The sequence below is a fragment of the Dermochelys coriacea genome, chromosome 3, assembly GCF_009764565.3.
Source record: "Dermochelys coriacea isolate rDerCor1 chromosome 3, rDerCor1.pri.v4, whole genome shotgun sequence".
NCBI lineage: Eukaryota > Metazoa > Chordata > Testudines > Dermochelyidae > Dermochelys > Dermochelys coriacea.
The window spans coordinates 136,910,065-136,926,896 of record NC_050070.1 but is presented as its reverse complement, the minus strand read 5'-3'; the positions used below and the strand labels follow the sequence as shown (position 1 = coordinate 136,926,896).

Below are 16,832 nucleotides of genomic sequence, written 5' to 3'. Positions count from 1 at the left end.
TTTTTGAAACTTTAGTGGTAATCTGCTGCGCCCTGGCATTTTTGTATGACCATTTCCGGCTGAAAATCCCACTTTACCTGCTTGCTAAATGCATACACAAAAAAACAATACACCTTTGTTACAACGAACCCCTGGGGATCCAAGCCATTTGTCATCTATAGCCAGGGGGCCGTGAAAGGGAGACAGGGCGCGCTAATCGACACTGTTAATAACCGAAAGACTATGTTTAAATAGATAATGGGCATTTGAGGTCAACTACAAGACCATCCAAATCCTGGGCATTTCCAGTTTCCGCTCACTAGCCTATTAGCAAAAAGAAAAGGAGGCTCCTTAGAGACTAAGCAATTTATTGGAGCATAAGCTTTCGTGAGCTACAGCTCACTTCATCGGATATTAGTTAACCAGCAGGGCGACTTGCACCATTTAAAAAGTTTGTTTAACCCGTGGGCACGAGACACGGCCAGGTACAGGCAGGCCGATGGGTCAGAGGCAGGTTTCTAAAATTGAGGGTCTCGTTAAAAAAAAAAAAAAAAAAAAAAAAAAGTTACGCACGAGGATCATCAGCGGGTGGAAGAAACACTTTTAGCGGTAAAAGGGGACAGCGCGCCTCGGTTTTCGAGGAAACGGAGAAGGAGGGCAGGAGCCTCCCCCGCGCCCCCGGGGAAACACAGGGCAGCAAATGGCTCATCTGAGCCCTGGAGCACACGCGGCCCGGGCACGCTCGCCGGGCGGACAGCAGGGGCGCTGCTCTCCGGTTGCACGAGGATTGCAGCCGCTCCCCCGGGGTCTTGGCAGAGGGCGACACTCAGAGCCCCCCCCCCCCGCCCGGGCGGCCCCTGCGCTCGGCTCCCCGCAGAGCCAAGGGCGAGGCAGCCCCAAGTCCCACGCGCCGGCGCCGCCCCAAGCCCAGGGAACCCGCCGCTGCAGCCCCCGCCGCCGGGCCACGCAACGCTCGGCCCCGTCGTTACCCGGCCGCTCGGGGAACTTGTAGCCGGCCGGCGACATGCCGCAGCTGCAGGGCCGCCCGCTCTTCCTCCTCCGGCAGCGGCGGGGCGGGGGCAGCGCGCCTGGGGGATCCCCGAGCACGTGACACAGCAGCCGGGCCCGGCCGCTCTGGGCGGGGGTTGCCGCTCTGCGGGAGCGGGAGCGCCTCAGTGAGGGGAGGAGCCGGCAGCTTCCGGGATCTCAGAGCAGCAGGGCCAGGGCCTGGGCCTAGGCCGGGACCCACCTCTAAAAACCAGGCCGTACTGGGCCGTGAGCTCATTCCCCTTTTGTCCTGCGACACGCCCAGCTCCATAGCCCTGCATGCACCCTGGGCTCTTGGGGGCAAGTACAGGAACACAAGAATGGCCATGCTGGGTCAGACCAGTGGCCCGCCTAGCCCCGGAGCCTGTCTTCTGAGGGGTCAGTGCCAGAGGCTGCAGAGGGAGTGAACAGAAGGGGATAGTTAACTAATGATCCATCCCAAGGGCTGGTAGTCGCAGGCTTAGGGATGCCCAGAGCCAGGGGTGTTTGTGTTCTTCCCACTGCCTCCCTCCCAGCACTGCTTGTTTCCACCCTTCTGGAGAGGCTGCAGTAGACGGAAAGAAAAAAAAAAAAAAAAGTCAGTTGAAATGGCTGATCCACCTTTGACAAGATAGAGCTATTCTGGCGTTACTGCTGTCCCTGGGAGAGGTCCGTCTGGTCTGTGGCACCCAAGCAGCTAGCACAAACCCTGGTTCTATAATATACCAGTATGCTGACATTTACAATATGCCAAAAGCTTACTGCCAGCTTTTGGTTTAAGGTACTTAAATATTTCTAAGCACTGGTTACAAACCCTCAGTGGGACAAACAAGACCTAGAAACCCAGATAATTCATGATTATTTCAGTCGTTAGTGCTGCTAATAAGTATCACAAAATCAACTTCATGATTCAAGAAAAGGGATTATTCACAGTGAAGAAATACAATTTGACAACAAATTATTTATGCTGGTATATACAAGTAAGAAATTTAAACATATAGCTAGACAAATAGCAATATAAAATGTGCATGTTTGTTAAAAAGAACAGAGAAACTAATGTGGTCATTAGTTCATATTAGTATTTATAAAGCTTACATTAAACCAGATGAAGAATCTGTTTTCCCGTTATAAATGTAGTGGAGGAGAGCAGGAACAAGATGTATCATCAGGTAGAATGAACTCTTTCCATATGTGAAAGGAAAAAAATTTCATTAATACAAACATTTGCAAATATTTCTGTTATGTAACTTAAGTTGAATATTACATGCATTAGCCCATTTAAAATAAACATGAGAAGTCAAAGTTTTCTCTGTGAATGGCATCTATTACAGGTTTTTTAACGTATCATACTCAAAGATTCTGGTCTAATAATAAAGATTGCAAGATATGGTTGACAAAAAAATTACAGTTTATTTACATACCTTAGCTATTGTCAAGGAGCTGATTTCAAGAGCTATAGTGTATTGTAAACCTGAATGTGTATCCTTAGAACTTGCAGCTAAATGAAATATGCTTCAGACAGAGGAAAGTTACACAGTGAATTAAATCTAGGAGCCCTGATGTGACGAAAGCCGCTATGGTGGAAGAAGCTACAGTATGTCACAAAGAAGAATCAGAAGATATCACAAAATACATTATATCAGATAAATAGATTAATGCTAGAAGGAACCATTATATTCATCTATAGTCAGACCTCATGCATAAACAAAGGTCATAGCATTTTACTCAGTAATTCCTACAGCAAGCTTTATAACTGGTGATTGAACTAGAACATTACTTCAAGATGGGATGTCTTTTTAAAAGGCAAGACCTCGTCACTTTGGAGAATTTATCACAACCGTTGGTAAGATGATCCAATAACTGACACCACCATCTACCCCCAAAAAGCCAACCAACATAAAACCCCTGAAATAAATCAACTGTAAAAACCATAACAGTAGAGAGCAAAAATTAAAAACAATACACACTACCCTATGCAGAGATTTTAACCAGATAAAGGAGAAGTGCCAAAGACTCCATGAGGACAGTCCACTTTGCTATTGCTACAAGTTTTGCATGGAAGTTGTTCAGGCCCCAATCCACAAAGATACTTAGGCACCTAAACCTCAGATTTAGGCTCTGTGATTCACAAAACTCTCACTGAACCCTGTAAGCACTTACGTTTCTGCCTCTGAGCTTGTGCACTGCATTCTGTTGTAGCGATTTAGATGAGCCAAAGGCGTTAGCATAACCCTATCATCGTCCAACATTAACAGTTTTAAACAAGGTTCAGGGTTTAGTATAAAGTGACCTCAGCCAGCTTAGTGCCATGGCAAACATACCATTAAAAATCCTTTAAACCTTTTATTAAAGATACAGAAAGGAAGGAAAAACAGTTAAGCATTTGAAATGCAAGGTATTAAGTAAGACTTCTTTTTAACAAAAAGAAAAGGAGGACTTGTGGCACCTTAGAGACTAACAAATTTATTAGAGCATAAGCTTTCGTGAGCTACAGCTCACTTCATCGGATGCATTTGGTGGAAAAAACAGAGGAGAGATTTATATACACACACAGAGAACATGAAACAATGGGTTTATCATACACACTGTAAGGAGAGTGATCACTTAAGATAAGCCATCACCAGCAGCAGGGGGGGGAAGGAGGAAAACCTTTCATGGTGACAAGCAAGGTAGGCTAATTCCAGCAGTTAACAAGAATATCAGAGGAACAGTGGGGGGTGGGGTGGGGGGGGAGAAATACCATGGGGAAATAGTTACTTTGTGTAATGACTCATCCATTCCCAGTCTCTATTCAAGCCTAAGTTAATTGTATCCAGTTTGCAAATTAATTCCAATTCAGCAGTCTCTCGTTGGAGTCTGTTTTTGAAGCTTTTTTGTTGAAGGATAGCCACTCTTAGGTCTGTAATCGAGTGACCAGAGAGATTGAAGTGTTCTCCAACTGGTTTTTGAATGTTATAATTCTTGACGTCTGATTTGTGTCCATTCATTCTTTTACGTAGAGACTGTCCAGTTTGGCCAATGTACATGGCAGAGGGGCATTGCTGGCACATGATGGCATATATCACATTGGTAGATGCGCAGGTGAACGAGCCTCTGATAGTGTGGCTGATGTGATTAGGCCCTATGATGGTATCCCCTGAATAGATATGTGGACAGAGTTGGCAACGGGCTTTGTTGCAAGGATAGGTTCCTGGGTTAGTGGTTCTGTTGTGTGGTTGCTGGTGAGTATTTGCTTCAGATTGGGGGGCTGTCTGTAAGCAAGGACTGGCCTGTCTCCCAAGACCTGTGAGAGTGATGGCTCGTCCTTCAGGATAGGTTGTAGATCCTTGATGATGCGTTGGAGAGGTTTTAGTTGGGCGCTGAAGGTGATGGCTAGTAGCGTTCTGTTATTTTCTTTGTTGGGCCTGTCCTGTAGTAGGTGACTTCTGGGTACTCTTCTGGCTCTGTCAGTCTGTTTCTTCACTTCAGCAGGTGGGTATTGATCAGGCCAAAAAGACAGAGTGAGTGAGAATGACTCTGTACTACAATGATTAGGGCACCCCAAATAGTTGGGAGAGACAGGGTCCTCAATCACTCTCTCACTATTTATCCACAGTGGAACAGCTTCAACAGGGGAGATTGAGAGAGCCCTATGAGGGTGCATACAAAAGACAGGGAGAGCCATGCGCTCTTCGCTGTATATCTGGTGAAGCTGATGCTGGACTGCTTCCAGCTGGTTCTCTTTAGCCCCAGTCCAGCTCCCTCTAATGTGTCCTCTGCTCTTAAAGGCATAGTACATACTCCTAATTCTGTTATGTTGATGTAAGGGAGTAGGGAATTGAGCCAAATATATTAGAAAGTGAACTTTTAGCAGTTGAGCCTGTGCATTAGCCAATTCTATTATATCCATTACAAAACTAGGGCCTAATCTTTCATCTTAATTCATATGGGGCTCAATTTCCACTACTTTTATTCAGATGAATAATCTTTATTCAAGCAAGAACAATGGGAATCTTTATTTCATCAGTGTTGCAGGATTGCACCCCTCTTAATGCTTTCAAAAACATACAGCTTGCATTTTAAGAGAAGAGCAAAAAACTAATCTGATTTCTGACCCTGGATCTTGGCACACTGTTTTGTACGGCTTAGCAGTGATTTGTACAGTTTTATTGAGTATGGATTCTTTCCCTGTTAATGATTGTTATGCTTGCCCTTTGTACACAGCATAGGCCATGTGTGCAGAATTTCAGTTTTATTTAAGAATTAAAATTTTTAGTCTTCATAGTTGTGAAAGTGATTTTTACGTGAAACAAATATTAAATTGACATGAATGGAACTGTGATGGCTAAGACATTAACATTTTCTATTCCGAGACTGACATTGGCAGAAACACACTGCATAGGATCTACAAAGGGACTTAGGCATTGCAACATCAAGTGTCACAATGCCTAACTTTTAGGCACCTGCAAAAATCACATGAACAACACTGCAATCCACAAAGCCTGAGTTAGGCTCCTAGGCTCCCTATACAATAAATGGGAAAAGACTAAGGCACCTAATAACAGAAACCACAAAAGCCAACATGCTAGGAGGGAAGCCACCTAAACTAGTCAATGTGCTAAGCCCCTCCCCTCTCTCTGAAATAGGAGCCTATGTCCCAGCTGCAGGGAGGTGCCCCCCCAGCTTAGTGAACCATGAACAGGAACCTGCTGCCTGGAGTAAGGCAACTTAAGCACCTAAACATCTTTGTGAGGGAATGAGTTAGGTGCCTGCCTCACTCCACACAAAACAGCTAAAGGAGGAAGTGCCATTGCCAGCATCCACTTCATAACTTTTATGCCAGAGTTTAGAGCACTTGCCTGGGATGTGGGAGACCCAGCTTCAATTCCCCCTTCTCTTTCAGAAGGGGAGTAAGGATCAGAATAGAGAGAGAGAGTCTCCCACCAGCCTGCTCTAACCACTGAGCTATCCTGGCATAGGGCTGTCTCAGTCTCTCCTGGTAAAGCTGGTCCACTGTGGATAAATACTGAAAGGATTATTGGTGCAGGGGGCCTGGACCCAGGGTCTTCTACTTTCCAGTTGTGTGTCCAAACCACTGGACTACAGAGTTATTCTCACACTTACTCTCTGGCCCAATGACTGGTCTACAGAGGATAAATACTTCCTATTCAGACTGCTGATTTAGGTGCCCAAATCTGTATGTATGGGGTATAAAATTGGACATGTAAGCCCAGATCCACAAAGTTATTGAGGCACTTAACTCCTATTCAAATTAATGGAATTTAGAAGCCTGAACCCCAGTGTGGCAAGGCACCCCTTCTGCCTCACCAGACTTAGTGCTCCCACCTCTGGCAGGGACTGGGCCTGGGGTAAATCAACACCCTCCCTACTCTGGAGCATGTCTGTACTCCCTCTTTGGGGTTTGTTTCTCAGAGCTTTCCAGGTTGGCCTCAGGGCAGGCCTGAGAAGTGCTCCTCTTTCAAACAGAGAGAAAAAGTCTATAACACACCAAAACAAAAGGAGAATACCTTTCCCTGGCCCCCTCTCTGGGGCAGGTGTGATCCTCTCACTAGCCCCAGGGTGTCAGTCCTTCCCCAAAACAGGCACTGGGCTTTGAGTGTCTCCCCTATGGGGAGGGGCACAGCATCCCACATTAGAAGTCTGTCTCTCTGCTACCTCCAGCCTTGTAGGAGAGAGATTTTAACACATTTAGGCAGCCCTTAATTGGACTCAGATGTCCCTAATTGACCTGAAGTAACCCCTTCCCAGCTTGTAGGAAAAAGGGCCTTTAGCATTCTAGGACTAACATACCTGTTTTCCTGCAGCCATCCGGCCTGACTTTGTCACACCCAGTTTTTAAAGGTTTTAGAGTAGCAGCCGTGTTAGTCTATATTCGCAAAAAGAAAAGGAGAACGCCACTAGCCATCACCTTCAGCCCCCAACTAAAACCTCTCCAACGCATCATCAAGGATCTACAACCTATCCTGAAGGACAACCCATCGCTCTCACAGATCTTGGGAGACAGGCCAGTACTTGCTTACAGACAGCCCCCCAACCTGAAGCAAATACTCACCAGCAACCACACACCACACAATAGAACCACTAACCCAGGAACCTATCCTTGCAACAAAGCCCGTTGCCAACTCTGTCCACATATCTATTCAGGGGACACCATCATAGGGCCTAATCACATCAGCCACGCTATCAGAGGCTCGTTCACCTACACATCTACCAATGTGATATATGCCATCATGTGCCAGCAATGCCCCTCTGCCATGTACATTGGTCAAACTGGACAATCTCTACATAAAAGAATAAATGGACACAAATCAGACGTCAAGAATTAGAACATTCAAAAACCAGTCGGAGAACACTTCAATCTCTCTGGTCACTCGATTACAGACCTGAGAGTGGCTATCCTTCAACAAAAAAACTTCAAAAACAGACTCCAATGAGAGACTGCTGAATTGGAATTAATTTGCAAACTGGATACAATTAACTTAGGCTTGAATAGAGACTGGGAGTGGATGGGTCATTACACAAAGTAAAACTATTTCCCCATGTTATTTCTCACCCCCATCCCACCACCCACTGTTCCTCAGAGGTTCTTGTTAACTGCTGGAAATGGCCCACCTTGATTATCACCACAAAAGGTTTTCCTCCTTCCCCACCTTTCCTGCTGGTAATAGCTCATCTTAAGTGATCACTCTCCTTACAGTGTGTATGATAAAACCCATTGTTTCATGTTCTCTGTGTGTGTATATAAATCTCCCCACTGTATTTTCCACTGAATGCATCCGATGAAGTGAGCTGTAGCTCACGAAAAGCTTATGCTCAAATAAATGTGTTAGTCTCTAAGGTGCGACAAATACTCCTTTTCTTCTTGCCAGTTTTTAAAATGAGGTCTAATTGCCTGATTTTCAGCAGTGCTGAGCATCCCTGAAGTTAATGGGAGCAACAAATGCTCAGCACCACTGAAAGTCAGGACAGATGTTTCTTAAAACCAGCTAGATTTCCATTTTATTTTCTGCTTGGAATTTGTCTTTTGAATTTACAAACATTCTTGTTGAGAGGAACAACAACAGAGGTGGAGGTGAGACTATTTTGTTTAAAAAAAAGCACAAATGTAATTATTTCTGAGGAAAATAAAATAAATCATCAAACATGTACTGATGACTAGTGTGTACCTACTAATATCCTCTATTGACTAGAATACGTTTTACTAGGCAGCTTCTAACACAGTACATGAAGAACTGGTTTAAATACTGAAGTGTTCTGACTTGTCAGGCCCAAGCATTCCAAAATAATAAATCAAACAAATACAGGCTTAAAAGTTATGAGGGTATTTTGTTTACTTTTGTCTTTTTAATTGTTTTTTTGTGGGCATTTAGGCTTCATGTTTTCAGGCTTTTCTCTGCAACCATGAAGGCTAGAAACTTATTCTGGGTTTGTTGTTTGTGTGTGTTTTATGTTTTATGAAAGCTGAAATTCTCTAATAATTCCATGATTCCAGAAGCTGCATATTATTTTTAAAGAACACAGCAAATACCACAAGAGTTGATACCAGTGTCACCACTGACACTGTTTGGGTTTCAGTTTGTTATTTATACATTTGTACTACAGTAGCATTTAGAAGCCAACTGAGATTGGAACCCCTTTGGGCTAGGCACTAAACAAACTCAAAGTGAGAGACTTACAATACCTGCCTTGAACAGCTTACAATATGACTAGACAAGGCAGAGGGAAACAGAGGCACAGAAAGGTGAAGGGACTTGCCCATGGTCACACAGCATGTTAGTGGCAGTTGTGGGCTTAGAATAGAGTTTCCCCTCACTCTCAGTCCAGTGCCTTGTACATTAGATCACACTATCTTCTCAATTAACATGATTTTCCTTGACTGACCAGCAGTTTTTGGACCAGACCCTGTAACCTGTACCGCATGGGAAGAAGGCATCAGCTTGTGTGGAACATCTTGCAAGACCAGGGCCTTATTTTGGTTTCTTCCTTTGTGTCCTTGTGTTCCACAGATGTGCAATCCTGAATTATATCCAGAGGTGAAAGTAAGCTGGTATGGGCCGACATTAAGGCCGACATTAAGGCCGACATACCGGCAGGGTTGCTGTTGGGGGGCGAGGCAGAAGGGATAGATGCCTTGGGGCCTGGCAATTTAAAAGGGCCCGGGGCTCCTGGCAGGGGTCGGAGCCCCGGGCCCTTTAAATCACTGCCAGAGCCTCAGGCAGCATGAGCCGGACAGCGCTGAAGGGCTGGCTGGGGGAGTCTGGCCCCAGCCAAGCCCCTTCCACCCAAGGCCCTGCTGACCTTGCCCAGGACCCTGGCTGCCCTGCATGCCAGCAAGTCCTTTAAGTTACTTTCACCCCAACTATATCTTATAGAGAGTATATTGGGAAAGAGTGTTTTATAGAAGTCTTCCTTTCCTTTATGAAGACTGAGCTAGTACAGTTCGTTTGGCTTGTTCTAAGGCTTAATGTGCCAGGTCTCCTCATTTTAAACTCTTCTTGAAAATTGTTCATGAGCAGAGAAATAGCTGTAGTGATTGTGTGGAGGGTTTTCTTCACTCCGTAATGGTCACTATCTCTGTTACTTCCAAATGTTTTGAAGCAAAAGCTGCCTCATGTGTGTGAAGTTGGGTAGAACAGGCAATTGGGGTAGGGGTAAACCAAGACAGTGAGGAGGCAGCACAGTGGAGGCTGAGCTGAGAGAAAAATGGGATTGAGAAGAAAAGAAAAACAGATCCTCTACCTTACAGGTTAGAGGAGAATAAAATGAATTACCCCTAGCAGCCTGGACAGGGATCTGTACTTCTGTGGGTCATTCTTAAAAGACAGTAGAGTGACAAGGTGGGCAAGGTAATATATATTTTATTGGACCAACTTCTGCTGGTGAGAGAGACAAGTTTTCGAGACACACAGAGCTCTTCTTCCTTTATGGGTGTCCCTTATCTATTAAGTCCACTTATTGTCAGGGCTAATCTTAAAAGCACATGGAGAAGCATTGTCACCAATGTGGGAAGGGAGCTCATAAATGCATATGCTTATACTGTTGATTCCATAGTAGCAGCAGCAAAGTCATGCCCCATAGAATTACTCTGAATCACAAACTTTGTGATAATCCAGAATGCCTCCACCTAGCATCCGAAATCAACTGCTCTGTGGAATTTTCTCCCTTCTTCATTACATCACCTGTACATGGGATGGTCTGCGCAGACACCAGGAGCAAGTTGAGTATGTAATCAATAACACAGTATGATCACGCCAAAGGTTTGGAACAACATGAAGTCCTGGAAATTCTAACTGAAATAGAAGCCACTAACTACTACTGGCATCTCTGATCCAACCCTTTTGTGGCTAGTGAATAAGAAAACAAGAGCTTCTGGAATCCCTATTAAAGGCGATAGGCAGACAACATCAGCTCTGTATTTTGTTAACATCAAACGCTGACATTATTGTCTCCTAGATACCTCAGTGCCTGGGTGCTGTCAGCACCTGGCTGAAGAATAGTTGGCTGAAAATGAACCAGGACAAATGGAGGCAATGCTGTTGGAAGAGGGATGTGCTTATAACTGACGATGCCCGTAACATGACCTCCCTACAATCGTTAAGACAATCTACAGCCTTGGAGTCTTTCTCAACTCCTCACTAACTCACAATATCCCTGGGTGTTAAAAACATCCTCTAGCACCTACTACTGACTGGAAGACTGGTTCTGTTCTATCGTATCCCACTTTAATATAGGAACATAGGACTGGAAGGGACCTCCTGGGCAACTGACTCCAGTCCCCTGCTGTCACAGGCAACCCTGTCATCTAATCCCATTCACAAATTTAACAAGATCTATCTTAAAACTCATTAGGATGTTTGCCTCCACTTTGGCCTAATGATCCATGACCTCTAGGGTTGCTTATTGCAGGTCATTACACCTAGGAGTCTGGGATGGATCTAATCAGAGCATCTAGTCAGCAAATGCCAATTCAGCCACCAGCCCCAAATGTAAACAAAGTGGTTCAGTAGAATAATGCAACTATCAGGCACAAAGGTGAAGGCTTGTGAGCACAATGGACAGTGCTTGCTCACTGGCTGTCTCACAACTCTGGAACTCACTCCCAGAAAATATCAAAAAGACCATGAATTTCTCCCCCTTCAGAACAAAATACAGAACTCAATTATTTAACTTCGGTTTCTATAAATAAACAAACATATGGAGAGGGAGAGAAACTTTATATTATTTTTTTTTAAGTGTAAGGAACAGCAAGGTGACAAGTACAGTATAAAATCTTTAGGTAGGTTTGGATGGGGGATTAAATCTCTTCTTGTGTAGATTACAGGATGCTTTAAGGCTAGTTCTGCTTGCTGGTTTTTTTGGACACCACAGACTTGTTCCATGGATCAAAAATTAGTTTACAAATGCTATTTCCTACTGGTGCTGATGGCTTTGTTCCTCGCTTATCCTGATCAGCAGAACATTCAGATGAAAGAATGAATGTTTCAGTGTTTTCAAAGATAGGGAAGAATTTCATGCTTTTTGGAGCAGCACTCAGCTGCATGTAAAGAATTTTGTAGCTTGTGGAAGTGCCAGTTATAACCACACTGCATTAAATGTTCAATACAACTCTTTGTTTCTGTAAAACAGAGATTTTATTTCCATGCCTGTGCCTAATTTGGAAGCTCACTGGTTTACAGACACACATTCATTCACATACAGCAGTGAACATGGGATATACTCTAATAAATCTTTTCAACAGGATTCAGCTGTACAGCCTCCTGAGCATTCATTTGGCTAGCAGTCTGGTAAATTCCATATTAATCCAAGTATTAAAATCAAATAAAGATGTGATCATTCTTAGCACTTATGTAGTGCTGCTCATCTATAGGTTTCAAAGCAATTCATCAAGGTGGATAAGTGTCATCTACCTTTTATAAGTGAGAAAAAAATAACGGTACAGAGAGGTTAAGGTACTTACCCAAGGCAGAGAGTAGGGAACAGAACCCAGTTCTATTCACTCCCAGCCCTGACCTTAGACCACTAGATCATAGTTGCCCCTCACCAACTAATTTGTTAGCCAGCCAATTCACTGACTCCAACAAAGTTGTATGCATTGTTCCAACTGGGATAATGCATGGAATGTTTATTCTTTTAAGCAAATGGAGAAATCTAAACCTCCTTTTACGTGTAGAAATATTTCTGGTTCCTTAGACAAAACACGAGATGAATCTCAATCTTCATAAAGTTTGAAAAGCAGAGTTTATTTAGTAGGCACATCATTGCTTTAGTAGCACTGGATTGTACAGTTCATAACTTCACCATTTGTGAATGTTTTGTTTGGTTACATTGCATTTTTCAGTGTCTGTTAGGATTCAAGTAAAAAAAGTGATTGCTTTATTTCTCTACAGGTTGTCAAGATAGAAGCAGGACTCCGGTAAAACAAACTAGCATATGGTAGCAGAACTGCCATTCAACAGAAGTGAAGACAAACTATAATCTGAATTCTGTATGTGACATACAGTTAAAACTGCAACACAACCATACTCAAGCTAGTTCAGATAGGATTTTGCATCACATGGGATGATGCAGGTTGTTCACCAAAAAAACAAAGAACTGGCTTTCACACAGTAGGAAACAAAGAATATATTCAAAATAGACATGACTGAGGGTTTCAAAATAATACAATTTACATGAATTAGCTTCCTTACTATTTCCTGATTGTGAAAGTTGTGCTATCTCAGCCGCAAAATAAAAGGCTTAAAAGGAAAAGTACTGCTTGTTGATTTATTACAAGATACTAAGATTATAATTATTGTGAGTTTGCAGGATTATTCTTCTGATGTTACAGCTCTGTGTTAATAGAAAACCACCTTTAAAAGATATAAAAGTACAGTTTTGGATTATTTTAGTGGTTAAGTATTTTACTTGATGGGTATTTTTTTTCTCTGAAAAGTTGCATTTTTTATTTTATTAAACTTCATCAGTGGAAGCATATAAAACCATAAAATCTGTAAAGTAATATTTTGATATGAAAGAAAAAAGTATGACTTCTAACATGTAGCTCTATGAAGTAGTAAAAGTAGGATATGGGATGAAGAATTTTTGAAAATGGCAAAATATTTTGTTAGTCTTAATAGTTTTTATTTTCACAAGCTTTAATTTCTTTTATCTGAATAAGTCTCAAATTTAATATATTTTTTTAAATTAGTGATTCACTTTTTCTTTAAAATACATTTTAATAATATATGAGCCAGATAAACTAATACCATCAATGCAGATACCTACTAGTGCTGCACACTGAAATATATGCTAGTTATTTGCATTTCTAATATTCAACACTGAATGTACTTACTATATTTGTAAAAATAATTTTTAAATAATTTTGTCAAAGCTTTCAGGAAGCAAACTGGGAAATCAGGGTAGTTGTTTTTTTCCAGCACATACAATGAGTACCAATAATTACTGAATTACAGGTCACTTTCTCCATACAATGCTGATGAAAATGAGGTATAATCCAGAGCTCCAGGAACGGCACCTGGACCAGAGTAGGCAGGCATTCTTCTGATGCAATACTGAGCTTGTTCAGAAGGCAGTTCTCGCCGCAGCTCGTCTGCGAGAATGTAAGGCTGAAAAAAAAGTTATTTTTAAAAAACCCAGATAGAGAACAGATTATTTAACGGATTTTTATTTGTGTATCTTATAGAACTAATATTAATAAACTAGGACTTCCTGCCTGTTTTTGCAAGATCAAGAATATTTCTCCTCCTGAGTCGTAACTTCAACCATGACCTGGTAGGAATAATCCTCTCAGCAAATAGACAGAGTCAAAGTCTAGCCTTAGTTATATACCGTTGACTTCAATATTATAATAAGTTTTTAGATAAACATTTTTATTATAATAATTACTGCTTTCAAATTAGAATGACATAGAAAAGCACCTATTTGCCACTCTGGACACCTGTGACATTATTTAAAATTTAAAATAACAGCAAAACGTTCATATCTCACTTTATTGGGAACTCGGTTTGATCTTCAGCACAAACGCCTATTTGAAATGTATTTGGAATTCAAAGTCTAGTCCTTATTAGTCAAGATCACAAAACCAATATCAGGGGCCAGACTGAGTCTGCCTAGTGGCATTGCAGTCCTGTTCTAGTCTGAGCACAGAACGGCTTGCTGGCAGCACTCTCTGGGACACAGTCACAGACTACTCCAAAAGGGAGTGAGTTATGAAACCACTGTTCTTCCTTATTGCATGTTCCTCAACTCCTACTCCTGCGTTGCCCTGGCCAGCAGAGCTGGCTATGGAGAGGAGAACATGCTTTGCTTTCCTTGGGAGATGTGCAGCAGTTTCATTCCCTGTGTGTGCACAGTGGCTGGAGGAAGGATAATGCTTCCCAAAGCTCTCCTGGGACAAACAGCTCTATACCACCCCATGGTATTTTGCTCAGCCAAAATTCTCATCTCAGCCACACCCAGGCAATGCCATGGAAGTCAGAAAAGAGATTATGAAGAGGATTTTACCTCCTTAAATCAATATTGTTCCATGGACATGCATGAAAGCAGAGCATGACCACTATATATGCAGCTGTGTCACTGAGCAAAAACTATTCAGTGCATCTTATCTTATCAGAAAATCATAGAAGTGTAGGACTAGAAGGGACCTCAGTAGGTCATCTTGTCCAGTCCCCTGCACACAAGGTAGGACTACATAATAACTAGACCATCCCTGACAGGTGTTTGTCTGACTTGTTCTTAAAAATCTCTAATGATGGAGATTCCACAACCTTCCCAGGCAATTTGTTCCAGCGCTTAACCACCCTGACAATTAGGAAGTTTTTCCTAATATCCAACCTAAATCTCCCTGACTTCAATTTATGACCATTGCTTCTTGTTCTATTCTCAGAGGTTAATGAAAACAATTTTTATCTCTCCTCCTTGTAACAACCTTTTATGTACTTAAACTGTTATCATGTCCCCTCTCTGTCTTCTCTTTTCCAGATTAAACAAACCCATTTTTTTTTCAATCTTTCCTCATAGGTCATGTTTTCTAGACTTTTAATAATTTTTGTTGCTCTTCTCTGGACTTTCTCCAATTTGTCCACATCTTTCCTGAAATATGACACCCAGAACTGGACACAATGCTCCAACTGAGGCCTTATCAGTGTGAAGCGGAGCAAAAGAATTACTTCTTGTGTCTTCCTTACAACAGTCCTGCTAATTAATACATCCCTGAATGATGTTCACTTTATTGCAATAGTGTTACACTGTTGAGTCATATTTAGCTTTGTGATCTACTATGACCCCCAGATCTCTTTCCACAGTGCTCCAGTCACTAACACAGCTGCTACTCTGAAACCTTCCTAAGTGGAGTACTTTGCATTTGTCCTTATTGAATTTCATCCTGTTTCCTTCAGACCATTTCTCCAGTTTGTCCAGATCATTTTGAATGTTAATCCTATTCTCCAAAGCACTTGCAACCTCTCCCAGCTTTGTATCATCCACAAACTTTATAAGTGTACTCTCTGTGCCATTATCTACATGTTATGTTAGTTCTTTGTGATGTTAAGGAATAAGGACCCAGCTTTGAATTCCACTCGCATTCCTGTTAGATGCTTGGGTCGAAGTACAAACCAGTACCACAAGAATGAACGGTGAGCGCTTTAGTCTTCTTAATGAAAAACAGACCCTAGATATACTAGACAATTTGTTCAAGGCTTTCATCAAAGGAAGGTTAAACAACACTGCTATTGAAATACAGGGAATTCCTTACAGCTAGGAACAAAAGGACTGACCTTATCTGAAGCTAGGATTCTGAAAGAAGCTATGACTTGCTCAGCTGTGTCTGTGTCTGCAGTCTCTCTGGTCATGAAGTCAATGAAGGACTGGAAAGAGACGGTTCCCTGCCCATTGGGATCAACCAGGGACATAATTCGGGCAAACTCTGCCTCACCCTTTGACAAAATTCAAAAAGAAAAAGATAGTAACTGTAAAACCAAACTTCAATATAATGTATCTCTATGACATACTACTAGAGGCTCTGAGTAAAAATTATAAAAATACTTAAGTGACTCAGAAGCCTAAGTCTCATTGTCAAAAACGACTTAGGAGCCTAAATGTGACTGAAAGTCAATAGGACTTAGGAGCAAAAGTGCCTACATCACTCTTGAAAATGGGATTTAAGCACTTTTGAAAATGTCCTAAAAGCATGGTATGTGCCCTTCAATTAACTTTCTGCTTCCTGAAATATTTTCTACACTAAATCTAAATCATTTATAATGGATCATTAATTTCCATCTTTTTTTAAAATAGTGGCATGATATAGTTTTGACTTAATCTTTATTAAAAAATATCTTCTCTCTGTTTTTAGCACTCTATCAAGTTTCTCTGCCACTACCAGCTCAGTCTTGAAAAGAGCTGAGCACTCTCGCCTCAGTCCAGCAAAGCACTTAATCAGCATGTGCTGAACTTAAGATGCACTGAGTCTTTGGCCTTGACCAGGGTAAGTGAAGCTGCATGGGTATATGGTACACATTCATACACCAGCGTCTCCCTTGTTACAAATGGAGTGACAAGTTTGTTTATCTTTTCCATTTCTCTTCCTTTGTACAGTATAACTAGTCTCCAGAGGTTTCACTTGCTCTTTATAATTAGTATCACTTTCTGCACTACCACAACAAAGCTGTTATGTTGTATTTGGGACAACATTGAAGAGGACTGGTTAAACATATTCAAAAGTAATTAAAACATTTTGATTCTTATTAAACTTGGAAAGTGCCCCCCTCAGACATTTTCTTCCAAACAGACTCTACATTTGGGGCCTAAACTGAGCTGTTACTTTAATGCAA

General features: G+C 42.1%; 2 protein-coding genes and 1 long non-coding RNA gene across 6 annotated transcripts in view; 1 reads left to right on the top strand and 2 right to left on the bottom strand.

The window, feature by feature from the left end:
- MTR (5-methyltetrahydrofolate-homocysteine methyltransferase) overlaps window positions 1-6,621 on the bottom strand; it is a 92,988-nt gene extending 86,367 nt beyond the window's left edge. The window contains exons 1-2 of one of the 3 annotated variants that reach the window (XM_038396326.2): window positions 6,513-6,621; window positions 2,101-2,186 (exon numbers count right to left, since the gene is read on the bottom strand). Coding sequence is in view for 2 of the 3 variants with exons in the window: in XM_038396324.2 (XP_038252252.1) it covers window positions 553-688 (136 nt within the window). In the remaining variant the exon portion in view is untranslated. Of the gene's footprint in view, window positions 1-552; window positions 785-968; window positions 1,204-2,100; window positions 2,187-6,512 lie in introns of those variants that run through there. The other 2 variants (XM_043511414.1, XM_038396324.2) reach the window with 2 other exon arrangements.
- Window positions 6,622-7,906: 1,285 nt separating this feature from the next.
- The window catches only part of LOC122459424, a 33,117-nt gene continuing 24,191 nt past the window's right edge, over window positions 7,907-16,832 (top strand). For both annotated transcript variants that reach the window (XR_006280124.1, XR_006280123.1), the window contains exons 1-3: window positions 7,907-8,077; window positions 13,688-13,776; window positions 16,355-16,486. This is a non-coding gene — a long non-coding RNA (uncharacterized LOC122459424). The remainder of the gene's footprint in view (window positions 8,078-13,687; window positions 13,777-16,354; window positions 16,487-16,832) is intronic.
- ACTN2 (actinin alpha 2) overlaps window positions 12,225-16,832 on the bottom strand; it is an 86,681-nt gene continuing 82,073 nt past the window's right edge. The window contains exons 20-21 of the mRNA XM_043511413.1: window positions 15,780-15,938; window positions 12,225-13,610 (exon numbers count right to left, since the gene is read on the bottom strand). Coding sequence (XP_043367348.1) covers window positions 13,452-13,610; window positions 15,780-15,938 — 318 coding nt within the window. The 3' untranslated portion in view covers window positions 12,225-13,451. The remainder of the gene's footprint in view (window positions 13,611-15,779; window positions 15,939-16,832) is intronic.